The sequence below is a fragment of the Ammospiza nelsoni genome, chromosome 4 (genome assembly GCF_027579445.1).
Source record: "Ammospiza nelsoni isolate bAmmNel1 chromosome 4, bAmmNel1.pri, whole genome shotgun sequence".
Classification (NCBI taxonomy): domain Eukaryota; kingdom Metazoa; phylum Chordata; class Aves; order Passeriformes; family Passerellidae; genus Ammospiza; species Ammospiza nelsoni.
Genome location: NC_080636.1, coordinates 51,140,498 through 51,160,245, shown reverse-complemented (window position 1 = coordinate 51,160,245; position 19,748 = coordinate 51,140,498). Strand labels below are relative to the sequence as shown.

General features: G+C 41.0%; 1 protein-coding gene across 1 annotated transcript in view; it reads right to left on the bottom strand.

The window, feature by feature from the left end:
• Positions 1 to 19,748, bottom strand: part of ANK2 (ankyrin 2) — a 187,054-nt gene that overhangs the window by 52,068 nt on the left and 115,238 nt on the right. The window contains exons 18-25 of the mRNA XM_059469778.1: positions 18,982 to 19,179; positions 17,883 to 17,981; positions 17,676 to 17,774; positions 14,972 to 15,070; positions 12,683 to 12,781; positions 7,412 to 7,484; positions 5,920 to 6,000; positions 671 to 815 (exon numbers count right to left, since the gene is read on the bottom strand). Of these exons, the coding sequence (XP_059325761.1) occupies positions 671 to 815; positions 5,920 to 6,000; positions 7,412 to 7,484; positions 12,683 to 12,781; positions 14,972 to 15,070; positions 17,676 to 17,774; positions 17,883 to 17,981; positions 18,982 to 19,179 (893 nt within the window). The remainder of the gene's footprint in view (positions 1 to 670; positions 816 to 5,919; positions 6,001 to 7,411; positions 7,485 to 12,682; positions 12,782 to 14,971; positions 15,071 to 17,675; positions 17,775 to 17,882; positions 17,982 to 18,981; positions 19,180 to 19,748) is intronic.

Below are 19,748 nucleotides of genomic sequence, written 5' to 3'. Positions count from 1 at the left end.
TAATCTGCCAGCTTGAGCCTACACTTATGCACTTATGCTCACTAATGAAGTCTTTCCTTTTGGGAAGGGAACTCCATATTTTTTGTAGAATATAACAACACTCAAAAAAAAAAAAAAAAAAGAAAAAGAAAATTAAATCAAAGCTGCATGCATTATTACTCCACAAAGAGATCTAGGCTTAAGTTCAACTTTTTAGATATAGGCAAATCAGTACATTGTCTGGACTGAACAAACTAATGTTTCTATTATTATTATTATTATAGTTGTGTCAGTAGAAGGGCAAGTATTCTGTGTCCTGCTAATTCAACCATGAGGAACCAGAAAGAGTGGAGGTTCTTGCAGACAATACACTCACTGCCAGCCCAGTGCAGAATGACTCATTCCATTGCTCCTTTCCTGGTACCTTGAGCCAGCAAAGCACTCCAAAAAGTCAGCTCACTTGATGCTCAAAGCCCCTGTCCACCCATCCCCTGCTTGTGGCAGCAGGAGATGGGGGTGACCACCCCTTCCTCCTGCCAAGTGGTGACTGCCATGCTGCTACAGTGAGTGAACAAATGCTGAGCAGCATACCAAGCAGAGAAATACCCCACAGAGGGATTTCACACACTTAGAGCAAAACGAGTTCTCATGCAGAAGTAGCATGAGAAAAGTTCCATATCCAGGCAAGTACCTGTCTGAGCGTCCTCCTTCCAAGCTGTACCTCAGGTAGTTCATTCCATCTAAGAACTGGCTGCTTGGCAAAGAGTCATCTCCCAGCTCCCGGAGGTCTTCTGGCCTAAGGTACTCCCCTCCATCTCCTGTCATTGTGTCATCACCTGCAAATCAACCCACAAGCCATAAGTACACACACAAGTTTGATTCCATTGGCACCTCAGGATCTAACAGCTCGATGGCACAATGAACAGGAAGGCATTTTCCACTCAAGAAACACTGCAAACCACAAGCAATTAATGTATTTAATCAAGCTGGCACATCAAGCAAGATATTTTGAAAAGTAAAATTAAAATCAAGGTGATTAATCAATTAGATTTCATACATTTCTTGCTGTTGCACACACTGGCAAGGAGCACGCTTCTTTGCTATGCTCTAAAGTGTGGTCTTTCTGTTCTTCAATCCATTTCAGTTTTCTGGGCACAGCTATGCTGCATCCCAGCCTGACAGTTTATGTTAAATATCACCACCTATTTGATTGTAATCTACATGTATTCAGACAAAAACTGCCTTATGCCTTATAGTTGCAAAGGTTAACTGAAACTCTCTTCTATCCAATCTTCACATCATACAAGGCTCTGTCACCCATATTCCAAGATCTCTCTGTAATCAGCAACAAAATCCATGTTTCTAGAACATGGCAACATCCAGAAACTGGAAATAAGCTCACTTGCATAGATGGGAATGATCATAATTCATAATGAATCCCAGGCTAAGTGATCATTTGTTATCTGACACAGTAACCTTTATCCATATACTCTGAATAATGAAATTTAATACTTTTTTTTTTAGGTCCAGCATTCTTTTCCCCAGGAAATTCTGTCTATATGAAGTCACAGTTTGCTTTTCCCCAGCAGACTAACAAAACAGATTCCATTGCCAAGCAACGTGTAGATGTTTCTTTTCATTCCCACTTGCAAGACGCTTCCTCTCCACAGTTTCTGCCTGGATATTTCCGTCATTTTCCCTCTGGTAAATCACTGCAGTGTGAGCCTGCCAGAGGCTTGGTAACCCACAGAGCCACACAACACGACCCCAGGCCACCAAGAGCTTCATGCCTTCTCATTTGCTGGGCTGTGTGGGCAAACTGAGGCTCATCTTGATACTTATTTTCACAAAGCAAATCAAGCTATTTTTTCTAGATGACTTTTCAGCTAAGAAATAAATAATTTATTATTTATCATCTAAAACTAAGTAAACTTTGGAGGGTTTAAGATTTTTATGCACACACAAATATTATATATAAAAATGAGTCTCGAATCTTTTCAGTATAACAACAAAAACTCTTGAAAATTCCATCAACCCACATTAAGAGGGAGAAACTGGGCACAGTTTCACAGAAAACAATAAAATGCATTTAATCACTAAATGTTTCCTGTCTTCTGACAGACGATGCCTCCTGTTTCCTGGGAATGTCACATTAAAAAGCACAGGGCTTAGTGAAAACTTGGAAGATATTAAGGCAATGCTGTTAATCAAACAGTAAAGAGAATTTCAAGTTATATTTCAAATAAACTAGATAATGATAATCATACCAGATATTCCATTTATAATAGAAACAAAGGCAAAACCTTTACCACTTTCATCACGCCCACAACTTAAAAAAAAACCAAAAACAAATCCAAAGTCTAGTCTGATTTCAGCTTTGGCCTCTCATCTGAGAGATGTCAATAGTGGGGCTAAGTCACAGTGTTTGATGTGATGGGACATCTGCAAACAGTAACCAGACCATGCACAGATATCTCAGAACAGCCAGCAGGGACTGAGGGAACTCCCCCCACAGCCTGTGCCCTCCATCTTCCTGTCCTGAGATGAATGCCCCAAAACCACAGCACCTCCTAGCATATGGAGAGAAAAAATAGGTGTTGAACTCTAAATGATTGCATGTTCAGCTGACCAAGGGCTTCCTGACACAGCAGATCTCACCAGATGGTTGCTTTGTGGCAATACTGGAGCTGCCCTTTTTCATCATGCCAGAAACAACCCGTCTGCCATCTCATTCCCCATCAAATTAGTGCCAGGAACATTTCCACCACTTACCAACCACTTTGTGACAAATATAACCCTTGACATTGATGGTTTGCATGCTCCATGGTTTGCAGTGGCCATCTATGAATTTGCAAAATTGCAAAATACAACTGCTGCATGAGAACTGTTCTGGAATTTTTTTCTCACAAAATATAGAGTAAATACAGAGAAAACTTTAAAATAAAATAATAAAGGAAAGGGAGCTGTGTCAAACTGCCAGAAATGGCTTTTAATAGATGTTTTTAAAGCCAGATACAGTTATAATGGTTTGCCAAAATTATTGTTTTCTCTGCAGCATGCAGATAAGTCTAAAGCTCATCACAGAAGCGCTGCAGATGGAGAGAGGACAACTATGGCAATAACAATTTTTATGGAATATATATTCCATAACTGCAGAGTTTCTCTGACGTTTTGTTTGGACACTTTCAACTCCCCGAGTCAATCCTCTGTTTAGTGGCCCACACTAGAAGCTTCCCTGGATTACAGCTTGACTAATGCTTTAACTTTGTTTCTTTTTAGGCAGCCAGAAAAGTGGGGTTTCACATATGGTTTCAGGTATTGATACATGACTTAAAATTTATCATCATGCCAGCTGTTGGGAGCTCAGGGCAGCACTCAGAATGGCATAAAGTGAAGCAAATTTCCAAAGAAGCGCATTTCTACTCCCAAGGACCTCTGGGGAGGGAGAGACACCTTGATTTTGTTTTCTTGCCTATTAACCCATTGCAAAAAGAATTCCAGTTCTTGACCTTGGTATTTAGGAAGTTGCTGAGTTGGATCTAGGTAAGAAACAATAAAATAACAAACTACCCCTACATCCTTAAGCCACCAAGACTTTGCTTGTGTAAATCAGCATCCTGTGGCTACATTTTATACTACTGGATACAAAGTGCTTTATTTAGAAGGTGAATTAACTCAGCGGTGCTATTCTAAATTTACTGTGTTTCAATGTGTAGCAACAGCAACCTAAGTCTATTAAGAACAATTCCTGTCTGCAACTTTAACTTCCAGGTTTAATTAAGGGAATTAAATTTTCCACTAATTCAGGTGCTTCTTCAGAGGAATTATGTGTGTGCATAACAACAGTGGATTCTGCCTAGACTTAGCTGCTCATTTCTCACACATATGCAGCAGCATTAGCTACTCCAAGGCCATGTGTGGGGGCACTCAGGAAATTTGTTGTTGTATTTCAGCACTGTGTGGGATTTTCTTTCTTATTAGAAATCTGATGCAGCCAGATATAGGATCAGCTATGAACTGCTTCCTGGAATCCAAGGTCACTACGATGCAGTAGTTTACCGACACCTTGTTCATGAGCTCTTTGCACATGACAACCTTTGTCCGTCCCTTCTCTGCAATTGCAGTGTCAGCACTAATTACAGTTTGGTGCAAGTCAACTTTTCTGGTTGCCATCTCAGGCCATGCTGCTCCTGACAGTGGTGTTTCACCCTCTACTTCCGCCTTTCTATTCTCTTCTGCCTGCAAAAGTTGTCTGGCTAGAAAATAACTTGTCAGGACAAACAGATTCATTTTCAGACAGATCAGTTCTCTGGGCTGGGTCACCACATGGTGAAATGTTTGTGCTGCAAGCATGGAGGATGTGGGCTAGCATGGCTGGAGCTTGACAACTTCTGCAGCAGCCAGAACTTTGTCTCAAGCAGACACTGAAACAACAACTTTTGAAAATTAATTGGTGATGAGGAGGCTCAAAAAGAAACAAGTGAGATCTCTTGACCATCCTGCTTTACTGGATGTATTCTCTCTCTATAGCACTACACTTACTGTGCTATCTCCCATGGGAGTCTCAAAGATGAACCACGGTTGGTTTGTGCAGCTCTTCTGGCACAAAAAAAAGGCATGGAATGGATACAGAGGTGCATATTAATATATGGGGAAATAAGAAAGAAACAAGGCTCCTGCCTTTTCTATATTTTCTTCTGTGTTTACACAAACTCAGCCCTTGATAAAATATTTGCTTGCACTTAACTTCACTAATTCTGTAGACTTCATTAAAATACATTTCACAAGAGGCTTTGCAGTAATTTCCCTTTACTGCATAAAGGATCTCTCAGGTGCAAAATGCTTCTTTTGTGGTGACAGGTTTAAAGCAACTGAACTTAGCAGCAATACAGCCAATGCTGATGCAAAGATAAAACCTACAGAGTTTTTAGTGCAACTTTATCCACACTGAGCATTTCTGCTGGCACGGGTACATGTTGCACAAACCACATCTGTAGTGCAATCCCCATATGCAGGGATTCAATGCCATTTTAAATAAAAAATATACTGTGATTCTGTTCAAAAAGAAAGATTATGCAGGTAACATAAAAAGTAAAGAATTCTGAATAAAACTTCAGTAGATAAACAAAAAAGGGTGCAAGAAAATTGAAGATGAATTAGTGGCACTCTGTCCATTCAAGATATTTTAAAATAGGTTACCCAGAGCAGGACCTTCCACACCAAGCTGAGCTATCTGACAGATAATTGTCTTTTATTTTATACTGCTCAGACTGTATGTTAACTTTGTTTTAGGAATACAAATGCTATATTAACAACATGACAGCGTACAATTATGCAACATAACAATTTTCCAAGCAAAATGCAAAGTACTTATCATCGGTGATGAACATGCTCCACTATGGGATCTGAAATACTTTGCTCAAGTACTCTTGTGTTCAACTTGATAATTATATTAATACAGCTGGCAGGTTTGCAGCAGCACATGGATTTATTTCAGAACATATTGAGTTACTTCAAAGAACACAGTACCACAGAAACCTTACTGCTAGCCTCTTGTGAAGCTACCCCACCCCTAAATGGTTCATCCTCACTATAAAACAAGTTCTGGAGCCTTCCTGTCCCCAGCTATTTAAAGTTACTGTGACAAGCACCATCCACATTAGGAGTGCTTGCGATGAATGTTAATTCAAAGCACAGGAGAGCATTACTCATGCAGGACAGCCCCTTCAAGTTCTGCCAACACACTCAAGATATAGGTAATAAATCTGAGATTTTCTGGCTTCCCTCTTCCTCCCACCTTCATGAAACACACAGTCAACCACACTTCAAAAGTAACAGAGAGAAGCAGTGTTAGATACCCAAATTCTGCAAACATGTGTAGTTACTACACGAAAAAATAACAGTCTCAGTCAGACAAAAGAGAAAGTCAGTAGGTCTTACTCCATGAACTCCTGCTAACAGCACCTGTGCCACTACATGCTTCCCCATCACTGAAGGGTTCCTCATCAGAGTGTTTAAAGGCTGTACAACACACAAATTGGTTTGAGAAAAAGGAACACACTGGATTGATCCAGTAGAAGCAGTAAGACATACTAGGCTTAGTGAATTTAAAGATCAATGGTAGATCAAAAGACTGGGAGAAAAGTAAACAAGGTGAACATAAGGCAATAAGCTGTTTAAAGGTGATTCAATATAATAATTACACAAGCAGTTGAATGCTTCTTAATCAGAGACAAAGTAGCAAAATAATTTCACTGGTCATGATGCAGCAGAAAATAATTGATTTTGAATCACACTTGATTGTTTTTGTATTTTAAAGCAAAAAGTTGCATCTGGAGCCTAAGCATCATATTTTCTCAAGAGTGTAACTCATTTATCAGCATAATTCCCATTTCTAAAAGCAATACAAGCACTTATAATTAATGGATGCCATTAACTTCATGCACCATTTAGAACCACAAGTGCATCTGTTTTCTTTGTAAAAGAAAAGTACCAACCCTGTAAGCTGAGTTTCCAAATTCCCAGGACTTCTGGAAACTACTCACTCCACAAATTATTTGTGTGAAATAATAACAATCACCATAAAATGGCACACATGGATTATTGTAATATTGACACTCTCAGGCGTAAAAAGGAACATAGAAAATCCTTCCAACTGCATTTATATTTATTAATATTGCTAAAATTTCTAAATGGAGTAAACCCAACCTTTTCTAAGGGTTTGCAAGTGACTAAAATTTCTAAGAAGTCACTTGCCAACCCTTAGAAAAGGGTGGGTTTAGTCCATTTCTGCAATTCTGAGCTGTATAAAAGTGTGATACCTTATCACTGCTCCCAGAAGGTCAGAGAAATTCCTAAGTTAAGAGGTGGGATGCACCTCCTATCTGTGTGTGCAAAGGCCTTTGAAACCCAAGGGCTGAACTTATTGTGTGTTGTCACCTTGTATCACACCCTGTGTGTCCCTGAGCTCCCCTGCGTCAAAAACTCCCTCCAGGGAATGCTCTCCTCACCCTCCACCTTATGCATCTTCCACAAATGTTTCCAATTAGGCAGAACTCTTGGATATTTCTATCTGATACAAGTGGCACAGATCCAAAATATTTACTGCTCAGACTCCTCTTTATGGGAGGGTCAAAGCCAACTTTGGGACAGCTCTACAGTGAAATTGTAAAGCCTGCAGCTGGGAAATGGTCTCATTTGCCAATTTGGTTCAGATAAGCTTTTTCTGGAAAATACATAGGGGTCCAGGATTTTACTTGGTTTCAAATTTTGGCATCTTTTATTTAAAAATGCCATGATGATTACATCATTTAAAAGAGAGGTTCATTACAGGCACAACAAAATGAAGATGTAAGAGTATTCAAGCAGCTTCTTGAGCCTATAGAACAGGTTACATAGATGATATGGAAGAGGAATTTACCAAATCACTCACCTTCTTCATCTGACACATCCAGGACCTCAGTCATTGTCTCGGGTACATTTAGCTTGTGCTTCTCTGTTACAGTCTGCAAAGATAGAATCATCAGTCAGGGGAGCAAAGTCTACAGCAGGGCATTTTCAACAGACAGCAGTGGGACATGCTGAAGCATTTCATCACGTTTCCCCTTCTCCTAACTTGCTTTTTCATCTTTATTCCAGAAACTCCTATTCTCAGTGCTGCATAAGGTAACATTTCTTCTGGTAGAAGAGTACAAAAACATAAGATAATGAGCTGGTCAGAGAAATAAAATTTATTTATAAATGGTGCATGTAGAACAATTCAGCTCAATGTTTCCAAGATGATTTTAAAATGAATTAGGTAATGTCTACAGAAGAGCTTGAGAAAGTTGTATGGGGCATATGGAAATTATTAAATTGTAAAACATTTGGAAATGAAGTTATGATGTGAAATTCCTCAACTAAAAAAAGATGTGAAGGATTTACACAGATCACTTGAAACATTTCTTCCCCCTCTCCAGAAAAAGGTGACTACAGTGCATATTAATTATATCCTTTTCATAAATCGTGTATATTCCCCCAAGCACGTACACATCAGAGGGGAAAAAAAAAAGTTGCTTGAAGATTCTGAAACATCTTGTGCACCTAAAAGTACAAAATATTGTGAATCAAAGCAAGTACGGACTGAGGAATAGTGGGGGGATTCTGGTTAGACATAAGAGTAGGAAAACACTGGAAGTTTGTTGGGGTTTTTAAAATATAATTTTATCTTATGTGAGCATAAGGATAGGTAGGATGGTGGAGGCTGATGACTGTATTTGGATAGGCCATATGGCTAGGGAATGTACATGGATAGTATTATGCTTTCTAGACATAGCAGGGCTGAGATTAGGTGGGTTCAGTAGAAGGTTAGGCCTGGGCTACTTAGGGTGAAGGCTGAGTAGAAGCTTAGGCAGAGGTAGGACAAAGAAAGTTGTAGGGTGGGAGCTATAATTTGTGGAGTCAAAATCAACCATCTTAGTTAGACTAACTTTCTGTTATTCTGCTCATTCTAATCCGCCTTGAATTCATTTGTAGACTAGTCCTAGGGTAAGGAGGAGGATGAGTGAGGTTCAGGCTAGGGTGCTGAATTAAGAATGGATCTTTTTATCATCTAGATTCGTACTGCAGAAGGAGATGAAGAACATAACAAGAGGAACTACAGGAAGTGCAAGTTGTCTGGAGGGAACTCTTCAGTGTGCTAGGATACAGGGGACAAAATGCCAAGGGCTTCAAAAGGAGCAGTACTCAGAACTACCTTGGTCACAACCAAAAGGTAGCCATTTCCCTAGCTCCTCCCAGTGAACTGGGGAGCTGCGGAGGGCAGCTGGCACACGGCCCTTCAGGAAGTGCGGGAGCACAGCGTCCCTGTGGCACGGAGAGCAGTGCCAGGAGGCCACGTGTCCCCCTGAGCAACCCCGCTGAGGCAGCGCTCCCTCCCTGCTGCACACACCGCCTATCGGGCATACACTAACATCACGTGCAAAGGAGCCAAAGGTTTCATGGGAGGAATCATGAAACCAGCCAAACCCTGAGTCCCTTATGCAATATTCTTTTGGGAAAATGCCTGCTGATATCAAGCACTGAAGTCAATAGCAGCTTTTGTTGCACAAAACTTACTAGTTATTTCCTGATCTTGTTACGTACTTCTCTGTTTCTAACAAACTGAAAAAGCTTTCTCGTTTATTGTAAAATACTGCACTTTAATAAATAACTAAGTTACCAACTGTGTAATTACTTCGGAAATTAGTTTTCAAAGTCTGCTTTACGTTTCTGAAATCTATTTAACTCTGACAGCAGTTCCAGTTTACCCTCCTGAGGTACAGGGAAAGAACAATGCCCTTTGCCTCAACTGGCAATCCTAATTAGGCTCCTAAATTCACTCTTCCCCATGAGTAAAAACAACTCATTATTTCTGTTGCAGCAGAACACATGTTCAGGTTTGCAAATTAGTTTATATTCACCAAATGGCTCCACCACCAGGACTGACTTTTCCCCCGTATTCCCATGGCTTTCCTGGGATAGAAATGTCAGGCAGCAGTAGGGTGACAAGGCCAGTGATGACAGATGGGGAGGTGCTGTCATTCAGGTGGCACTGACTTTGTCTCCTCAACACCAGAATTAACAACTGAGTTGAACAATCAGCTAAGTAAAAGCACAAACTGCAGGTAGAGAGGATCACTGTCCACCTTTTTATCTCTCAGGTAATCAAGGTTTATGGACTACTACATCCATCTATTTTTCACTCAGGACTTTATAGGCCTCCATATAAAAATCTGGTCTCTAAGGCTTGCAGATATTATTATCTATTTACATAAAAGTGAGGATACTTTACTAACTTCCTGGCTTTCTCAGCGGTAAGAAAAAAAAATTCTTCATAATTTGACAATTGAAACAAAATTTGGAAAAGAGATTCAAAAGAGTGTGCATGCATATGCACATTACAGAACAAAAAATATTCATTGCCAATTTTGGAACACTGAACTCTGTAAGAAACATTAATTCTAATCCCAACAACTTCTGTTGGGAATTAATATTTTTAAAGGAACTTCTAGTGTGACATTAGAATTTTTTTAATTGATAGCACATCAAATTCTCTCAAAATGTAAAATCTATATCTAGCCCCATGAATGGTCCACATGGAAGTTTGCTCAGTGTGTATTTCTCAAACTCCCTATGTTTAGTGGGAATACCATGATGGAGTTTACTTAAGGCTTCTGTATTTGAGCCTTTCATTGTAAGGCCAGATTTCACTGGGTGGCATAGAATAATTCCAATATATAATTCAGGTATGTAAACCCATATATGCTTTCAGGAATGACTTAGTCAGAGCAGCATACTGCAAACAACCTGAAAGCTCCTCATATATTCATCTGTCCACAGGAAGGCTGTGCTTGTTTGTATAAATGGCCCCAAACTTAATTGCATAGCAAACCTCTGAAAACCCAGTTTATTCTCATTTCCTATTGCCCTTTAATCTTTCAGTAAAAAATGTGCACTTTATTCTCCCTATTGCTACATATTCATGTGGCTCCCCTAATAAGAGCATTAATGCAAGTAAGAGGAAGGTTTGTTCCAAGATAGAGCAAAGAAAGGCTTTGGCACTGGAGATCTTTTCCTCATCTTGAGCGGCAGTGACTTGAATATCAATCACACATGGGGCTGTGTACCATCCTCATGCAGGGCTCAGCCCAGCCTCACAGGATGAGGTAGCCATGGTGACAGCACCTTCTCTCAGGCTCAGCACTGCCCTCAGCCCTGGCCACACCAACCCCACCATCTGGGGAACCTGACTGCAGGGAGCACCTGCTATCAGCCTTCCTTTGCAGGACTTGTTCTATGTTGTGTTTAATCAACATCCCCCCCAAAACACCACCATTCCATACATCCCCCTAAGGTACAAGGGTTAGATGTGTTCCTAGCTGGAGAATGTGAGTTATGGAGGGCTCCCACCTGACTTTCCAAGTGTGCAGACACAGATCAAGATTTCAGATTTCTCTTCTGTGCGAGCACTAAAGGCCAACCCTGCAAGTACGTTTCAGTACTTGATTCAGTCCTAAACCCCAGACATCAGGGACCTGGTAGAAAATAACATTAATCCTCAATGTTTAAAGAAATATGTATCCAAAGTTAATAGCTCACATGTGTCCTTTTGTTGTGCAATTCCTATTATTTCAAATATCTAACACCTACATAAGACAAGGTCCAAGGCTGCACAGTGAAACATAGTGGAAAAGAGCAATAAATTAAAAACCTGTGCTAGGACACAACACAGAATATGTGACAAAGGTATCCTCTCAAGCTTAAAAATATAAGAACTAAAGTTTCTCAAAAAAATTTCCCTAGGTTTTATTTTCCTAAACTTCTGGTTAGATACCCATGTGTTTATGCACATACATATGTGATGTGCTGTAGGATTAAACAAGAACGTGAAGTAATAACAACAGAGACACACAGTCTTTATTAAGAGACTTCTGGAATTACTCCGGAATTCCTCTTCCAAACCTGACTCAGCCTGATCTTTGCAGGTCATTAAAAAATTATGACTTATTCTATTTGTAACCTTATGCCATGTTATCTTTATTGCATCTTTCTTCGTTCATATCAAGTGGGATTTGCTGTCAGCATGCAACAAAATCAAAATTATATTTCCATTTCTTTACAAGTGATTTTGGACTTCTCCTCTTCTAATCCTCTCCATGACTGAGTAGTGGCATCTTTTTAGTAATCTACAGATTTTTACAGCTCTGAGCCCCTAAATGTCATCTAGAGCTGATGGGGTTTCTAGACTGTTAATCTTGCATAAAAAAAAAAAAGCACCAAATCAAATAAAATTAAAAAGCATCACCTTACAGCAGTATTTCAAGATAAATGCAGTAATCAAGACAAATAAAATCTAATTTCTTAAATTATGCACTATTTCTAATGTTCTCCCTTACTACCCGCTATGGCATTTGTAGATGGGAGGTAAAAGTGCAAGAAGAGAAAACCTTCTCCTCTCAGGGTGTCCAAATAGATCAGCTTTTCCTGGCTTAAAGCTGCAGTACCACCTTGCTGATGTTCAGCACACACCGTTGACCAGCCCTGATGTCAAAATACAGACTCCAAGAGTGTGGAGCACTGAGAGAACTGAGCCTATAAGGAAAGATTCCTATGCATTTTGGAAAACAGGATCTGTTTGAACTGGAAGTGACTTAAGTAAGAAGATGATGGATGTGATTCACAGCCATCCAGTGAGCATCCATGGCTCAGCTCCAGGCCATGGCTGGTGTGGTCCAAACATAGAGATGCTGCAAGGATTGAGTCTCAGGAGGTGTCAAAAGTGTGGAGATGTAAGGCCAGATGGGAAAGGAGAGGTGAAAAGCCCAACAGAGAAATGGCAGGATCTAAACAACAGCACAAAAACTTCAGGAAAGTTTGGGTTTGCAGCTCAGACCCAGGTCTAGAAACAAGCTTCACTCTGAATTGTTGTTTTCCATCGGTGTGCACACAGATTTTGCTCGCTAGCTCAGGGGAGCCCATTGCCATGCACACACTTCCACATGCTCATAAGATACGCTCAAAGCACTGTAGCAAAAATGCAACAGAAAGGGAAGGGGAGGGGGGGGAGCTAAAACTCCCCAAACAAAACAGAAAAGGAAAGAGGTGCACAGAGAGCCTGAGGGAAGAGCAGAAAGACAACACTCTGAGTAAAGAAGAGCCACATCTGAATGCATGTGCGACTCACAGTTGTGGTGGTGGTGATCTCCTCTGTGACAACCTTCAGCGTATCGACCACAGAAATGTATCCCAGGCGCCTGGCGATGGCTAAGGCTGTGTTACCATTCTGCAGGGAACAGAGAGGGGGAGAGCGCTGAGAGAGAGGGAGGATTGTGATGTGAACCAATGAGATCACTCTCCACGCTGCATGAGCCAGCATTTCCATCCAAAACAAGGCACAGCCTAGGAAAATCACGGCTTTTTACCGTTACATCTGACTCTGTCTTTGTAACTTCTTTAAGACTATAGCCCCAATTGCCATGGTAACACAACACACTCACATCTGCCAGCGATTCCAAATACTACAGCGCTGTATGGTTTAACCCTTCAGGGCTCACATTGCACTATGCAGCCTGCTTGCCTGCATAAGTCTGGGGGTTATTTTGCAGAAACACTCTTCTAGAAAGTAAAAAGTATTTCAACTTTTTACAGTTTCACTTCCCAGTTGAAACTGTTACACCTTGACCAGGTATAATTGCTTATCTGGGGAATACAAAATTCCATCTGTGATGTCCACATATACTCCTATTCCTTCACACGACAAGAATGTACTTCCATTAACAGTTCACAAAAGTTAATGATTTAACAAATACAAGTCACAAAAGGCTTGGGGGTGAAGAATATAGTTCCATTTAAATACATTTATTTGCAGTTTGACTATTCATAACATGTCATTTATCAAAAGGACATTAAAATAATTTAGCAAGAGTTTAAGCCTATTTATCCCCATTTCATCTCCTGGAACACTGGCAGTCCACAGTCCCATGTCACTGAGCTTGGGGAGGGGAGGAAGGAATGTGTTCCATGGTTCTTTGTAAAGAGTTCTACACAGAATTGCTCCATGCTCTTTTGCACTGAACCAAGGGACAACAGGCTGGTCTCCTGCGGAATCATGGACTGTCACTGTACCACTCTTTCCACAGAAGTGATTGCTCTTGTGACCCCACTGCACCATGTGCAGGATTTATCAGCCTGAGGGCTCTCTCTTCTTCAGCAACAACTTCAGTTATCTATAATTTAAACTCTTCTGTATTAGTCCAGCTCAGCCACCCTGAAGCAACACTGAGTTTGTGGATTAGCACAAATGAACACAAAATGAACAGATTAGCATCTTCACAGCACAAATAATTTGACTGTTACTTCACTTGCACATTAGTTGCTCATCCACCACTCCCACATCTCCCTGCCGTATGTCTCAGGTTGAAATTTTCTTTTATCTCAAGCCAGAGGTTGCTCTGTGTGGACAAGGACAGCTCAAGTAGGTGAGGAAGCAGCCAACTGTGCAGCAAAGACACACCCCTAAGGCTGCTTGGACTTGGATTAGGCCTTGGCATGACAGCCCCAGTGTGAGGACTGAAATCAAGTCAAGAAACCCTCAGCTAAACACCCCAAGCAGTGGGAATGTTTAACTGAGCAGCCCCAGAAGTTGACTGCAGTGGTCTCTCACTTGATGATCCAGTGCACAAACTGGGATTTTGGATAACTTTCACACAAGATTACTCCACATGATTGTTCCAGAATCAAACATGGTGCCAGTGCTGATTTAAGCACACACACTAAAGGCTCAGGGAAAACTGATCCACTCTAGGGAATGACAAGAGTTTTGGACACTCTGGGAGTGTTCTAACGATTACTCAATTAGAGGTGACTAGTAACAACATCAACATGAAATAGGACAGTCGCGTTCCTGGCTGGCTGACTGCAGAGAATGAGCTGTGCCAGGAGCTATTGACACTCTTTGAGGAGGTATTAACTTCACTGAGTTCATTGAGGTGAACTCACTAAGAACCTGAAATCAATTCAGTGGACAGAGGGACAGAAATCTGTGTCTAAAAAAAAAAAAAAAAAAAAAAAAAAACCAACCAAACAAAACAAAACAAAACCTCAAAAAAACACCACCAGGTTCTGAACTCCCCTTGATTTTTAAGGAAAACTGCAGCAGATACCAATTTCCAGAGAGAAGTGTTGAGGCGAAGGGAAAGTGAAAGTGAACAAGCCTGGCACAGAAGCTATGGCCAGCCAGATCCTGCAGCTCAGAAATCTGCTTCTCTGCCTCACGTTTAGCTTAGGGCACAGCTAGGTCAGACGTGACTACCTTAAGAGGATAGGGAAGAGCAGAGGAAATTACATTTCCACATATGACAACCAGCTGTGTGAGGAATACTTTCACCAAAATAACAGCCTGCTCTCGAGCCCTAAGGAAGGCAAGAAAAGAACTGTCCAGGGAAGCAAGTTTGCAGTGGCAGGTCAGCCTTACCGTGGTGATGGCGTTGGGCTTGGCCCCGTGCTGCAGCAGAACGTTGATGATGTGAGTGTGGCCTTGCTGAGCAGCCTGGTGCAGAGGGGTGTACCCATTCTGTTATCCACGGCGGTGACAGCAAAAGCAAACAAAGAACAAGAGCCAATCATTAGCTCAGACATTTCACTTTGCTCCGTTCTGCTCCTTTTGAGATATTTCAAACATAAATTGTGACACAATTGACCCAAAAATAATAAACCTTCAGTAATAATAATTCTCCTTCCCCAGAATAATGGAAATATCAAGGAAGGTAATCTTCTTTTTCAAAAATAATTTCTCTCACAATAAAGGAAATCCATGAAAAGACATTTCTCCCGTATTTTCTAAATCGGAGGAAGGAACAGTGAGGAACAACAAAGTTAAAAGGGGCAGGTTGAGGGCATAGAATCATTGCTGAGGCAGAGAACATTCCTCTTCCTCTCACATCCTAGTTTTCAACAGAGGGCCCAAGGTTTGCCTTTAAAATATCTGAGTCTATTAAAAAAACACCTCATTTTTAACAGCAGTGATTAAAGCCTGTTTGCTTTTTAAAAGGCTAAAAACATATACCTATTACAGATGTCAATCCAGTTTAGCTTCACTTTGCCTCCAAGAGGCTGGACCAAGATGTAATTACACTTAGGAATTTGTACCGCATGTCTGCCTTAATCAACAGTCTTAGTTCAAGATACTCATCTGCTCCAGTGGTTTGTTCTCGTGTCACACAATACAGAAACATAACCAAAGTGTGCTTAAGCTGGCTGATCTGAGATGGTATTGTGTGAGTCCAGTCAGGCAATTGATTTACAAAATTATTCGCAATTGGATTTGAAAGCAGGCAGAGAAGGAACTGGAAGAAAACCTTGGGTTGATCACACTGTACACTTAGGTAAAGCCTGGGGCAGGCTCTGAAAACATGCTCTGAGAGTTATCTCTGCTGCAAACAAACAGATGCCAGTAATGCTTTGCACTGCTGATTAGAAGGTGATCATCCAGAACTGTTACAGTTCTTATACTGACAACGCATACAGTTCTTATATGTGTGGACTGCTAAAACTACTGCTTCCTGTAGGTTCTAGTGGAAAGCAGATTCACCACCTTTGCTTGAATAGTGTAGTCCTTCAAAAAGAGAAGCCATGTGTTCCTTGCACCAAGCATTGTGCAGGCTTTCTCTAGTGAAAGCCCAAGCTGCAACAGGCGTTATTCATTCTTTAACATGCCTATCCTGAATCCAGGATTTATTCTTTAAACTGAGTCCACAACACCAGCTGACAGATTGCCAGTATTTTTAGTGGTCCCTAGGTGTGGAGATTGTGGAGAACTGCTTCCTGATACAAACTTGCTGACTAAATGAAACTATTCTAAATAAGTAAAATACCTGGGTGAATGGATTCATAATCTGTCCCAGCGGTCCTTTAAACAAAAAGAGAGACCTAATCCTAAAGACACAATTTTGTCTCTCCCTTGAGTTAGCCTCCAAATACCTCAGCTGAATGTCTTGGCAGCTACAGTTTGGATCCCACTAGTGTCTGCTTTATTAATTCTCTCACTAGCTGTTTTTCTAGCAGTGTTGCCTGTCCTTTTGTAATCCCTGAGTTTAGCCCATTGATTTTGGGTGATCCCATGAGGGATGGCCAGAATCTTTAATTAATTTACTTGGATTTTTCTTACCACATTGAGTTGTGACCACAGTGACAAAATAATGCTACTTTGAGAACTGAATAATCCCATAGGTCCCAGCTGGGGACAGGGGAGTTGACCAGAGGAACAAGCAAACTACAAACCCGTGATTTGGATGGGATTTTAAAGACACTCTCAGTGGGCTGCTTCCTGTTGGTCCCAAGACATCCCCCTGAATCCAGCAGCCAGAAATTGCCTGAAGTCAGCATTAACCAAGCTGGAGCCCTACAGTTCCTGAGTTAGCCTTTTCTTTCTGATAAGGGTGACGTGATGATTTCTGGGATGCAACACACCGTTGCTGCCATTAGAACCTTTCTTTGTATTCTCAGCAGTTACACAGCTTTTACTACAAAATGCATCCCATTCAGCTGGTGTGCCCACCAGTTTATCCCTGGAGAAACTGTTGAAGTCAGTGGGCTTTGTTCTGACTTTGGCTTTAGGCAGTCAGGCCCATTTCAGTGTATCTGGTCAGATTTCAGCATAGCCAGATTCCCCTCAGAAAACCCCAAACTTTCCTTGAGTAAACCACATTCCCTTACCACAGCTGCTTCCTCTCCCAGAGTCATCCCACCCACACACTGAACAGCGGTAACTCTTCCCACTCTTCTCCCAGCATATTGGAGAGAACTGGCATCACCCTGAAAGTGTCTGAATTGTTACCTGCTATTTGGCAGCACAGTGGTATTACAGTGCTGTAAACCATGTGGTTTAAAATGAGATCAGGAACCAACTTTAATTTGTTAGTTTGCAAGTAATAAGAAAAAGAAAAACCAATGAAATGGATTGTCTGTGTTGTTTTAACAGAGTTATCTGGCTTTTCTTTCCTGAACACCACACCATGAGATGGAGCAGACAGAGGGCATTCCATTACAGCTACTACACGTTGATACCTCCCATGCCATGGTTTGAGCTCCCAAGGGTAAAAACACGTATGTCATGTAGGAGTGCTGTGTTATCATGTTCAGAATAAAGAGCAAAAGCAAAGCAATGGAAAATTCTTTACCTTTGTTTTAGCATTGACATTTGCTCCGTGCTTGAGGAGAAAATTCACCATTTTGATGTTTCCATAGTGACAGGCCACAATTAAAGGTGTATAACCAAGCTACAGGAGGAGAACAAAGAAGTAAAACTGCAAGCTCAGTGGAACATTCCTTGGACAAGGGTAAGCACCCTTTGGCACGCTGGAGACAGCAGCCACTCTGTGATTTACCTTTGTCTGAGCATCCTGGTTCGCACCGTGTTTGGTGAGTATCTCGGCTACATTCACTTTATCCTCTTGAGCTGCAAGGTGTAAGGATGTCAGTCCAGCCTGGAGATGGAATATAACACGTAAGTAAACTAACAGATAAAAGTAAGAATAAAACCCTACTTTACATAAGGAAAAATCTAGACTTCCCCACCTCTTCATCTTTAAAACATGATCAGATCCTAACTGTAGCTTTTGAGTATGGGTGGTGGTTTTAAACAAAGTAGAGTCAATGTTGCTCCTGTTCCAGCTGACAAACAGCTCCAAACCAATTACATCACCACAACCATAGAGGAAAACTTTAAGGCATGAATGCTCAAGATTTGCTACAATAATGTAATTTGGGAAGCTGAGAATCACATTAATAAAAAGTGCTTCCCACTCTTCAGACAGAAAGAGGAACCTTGACAGCTGCAGGCACAAGCCAGATGAAGACATTAACTCCAGAAATAGATCCCATTCAAATGCCAGGGAAAAGGATGCAGCCTTTAACTGACAGCTCACTGGGATCACATGCAGTGCTTTCCTGTGAACAAAGCACTGAACAAATTTTGTAGAAGAAATTAAAATCTCCTTGTTTCTATTAGCAGAATATAGTTACTCCATGCAAGGAGATACCAGAGTCTTCTATTCTAACTTGAGCAGAAGCTGCCGGCTTTTCACCTGCATAAGTAAGATTTGCAAATATCCCTAGATAAACCAGTGACCCATGAAGATTTATGGTAATGGTTTGGGTTTTTTTTTTTTTATGACCTTGTTTTCTGTACAAAAGCTGTTAGGCACAACAATTGAAAAAAATTTGGAAAGGTCTCCCATAGAATTTTTCTTAGTCTACTCCAGTAATATGATTGTTTTCTTATTTGCCAGAGAAAGTAAATTTCTTCACTTACCACTGAAGGATAACAACATGCAGAAAAGAGCCTTTGCAGGTAAGAGAACTGAATTATTTCAGACCAGAGCTCTCGGGTTTCTAGTACAGGTTGTTAAACCCACCCACGGACGCAAACATTGCATCTTACTGGATACTCCCACCCATAGTACTTTGTTTCCAATTGTGAGTTACCTTTGTTGCCACATGGATGTTGGATCCTTTCTCCAAAAGTAAAGTCACCATGTCAGTGTGACCTTCCTGGGAGGCCAAATGAAGGGGGGTGACTCCCTGCTTGGTCAAAATGTTGGTCTCAGCCCCGTAGTTCAACAGAGTGGTAGCTATCTGCATCTGGTTTTTCTTGGCAGCGATATGGAGAGGGGTGTATCCATTCTGACACCAGGCAGGAAAAAAAGGGAAAATAAAGTTACCACAACAGCCATGTAAGCCTAAGAAGTCAGGCACCATAAACCAGTATTATTTGATGCTATGCCTGTTATTAGAGATGAGAGTTCATTAAATTTTCAAGGCCAGACATGTCCCACATGGCCCTGCTGTTGTGTTGCTTTGTCCATCTGTTATTTTTGCTGCCTAAACCAGAACAAAGCCAGCCCTCACCAGGATGGGCAGGACTGTTCCACCAATACCTTCAAATTAGTCCAAGTTCGACACCTACATTTTGTACAACCAATGTTGCAAATAATCCCTTTTGAACAGTGAGTGACATTGCCCATGATGACTGATGGGTGCACACCCTTCATCACATTATGCTTTTTTAGAGCACATGAGTAGAGATGTGTTTGCATATGAAATTTTGATACGCATGTCAGTCACAGGCTGGAAACAGCAATGGGGTGGAATGGTTTTGTGATTAATTCAATCATTTAAGCATAGAAGAATGGCACTTTTCTGGCAATAAGACAACTTCCTAATTGCTTTATAACACATCGTGAGGGGAAAAT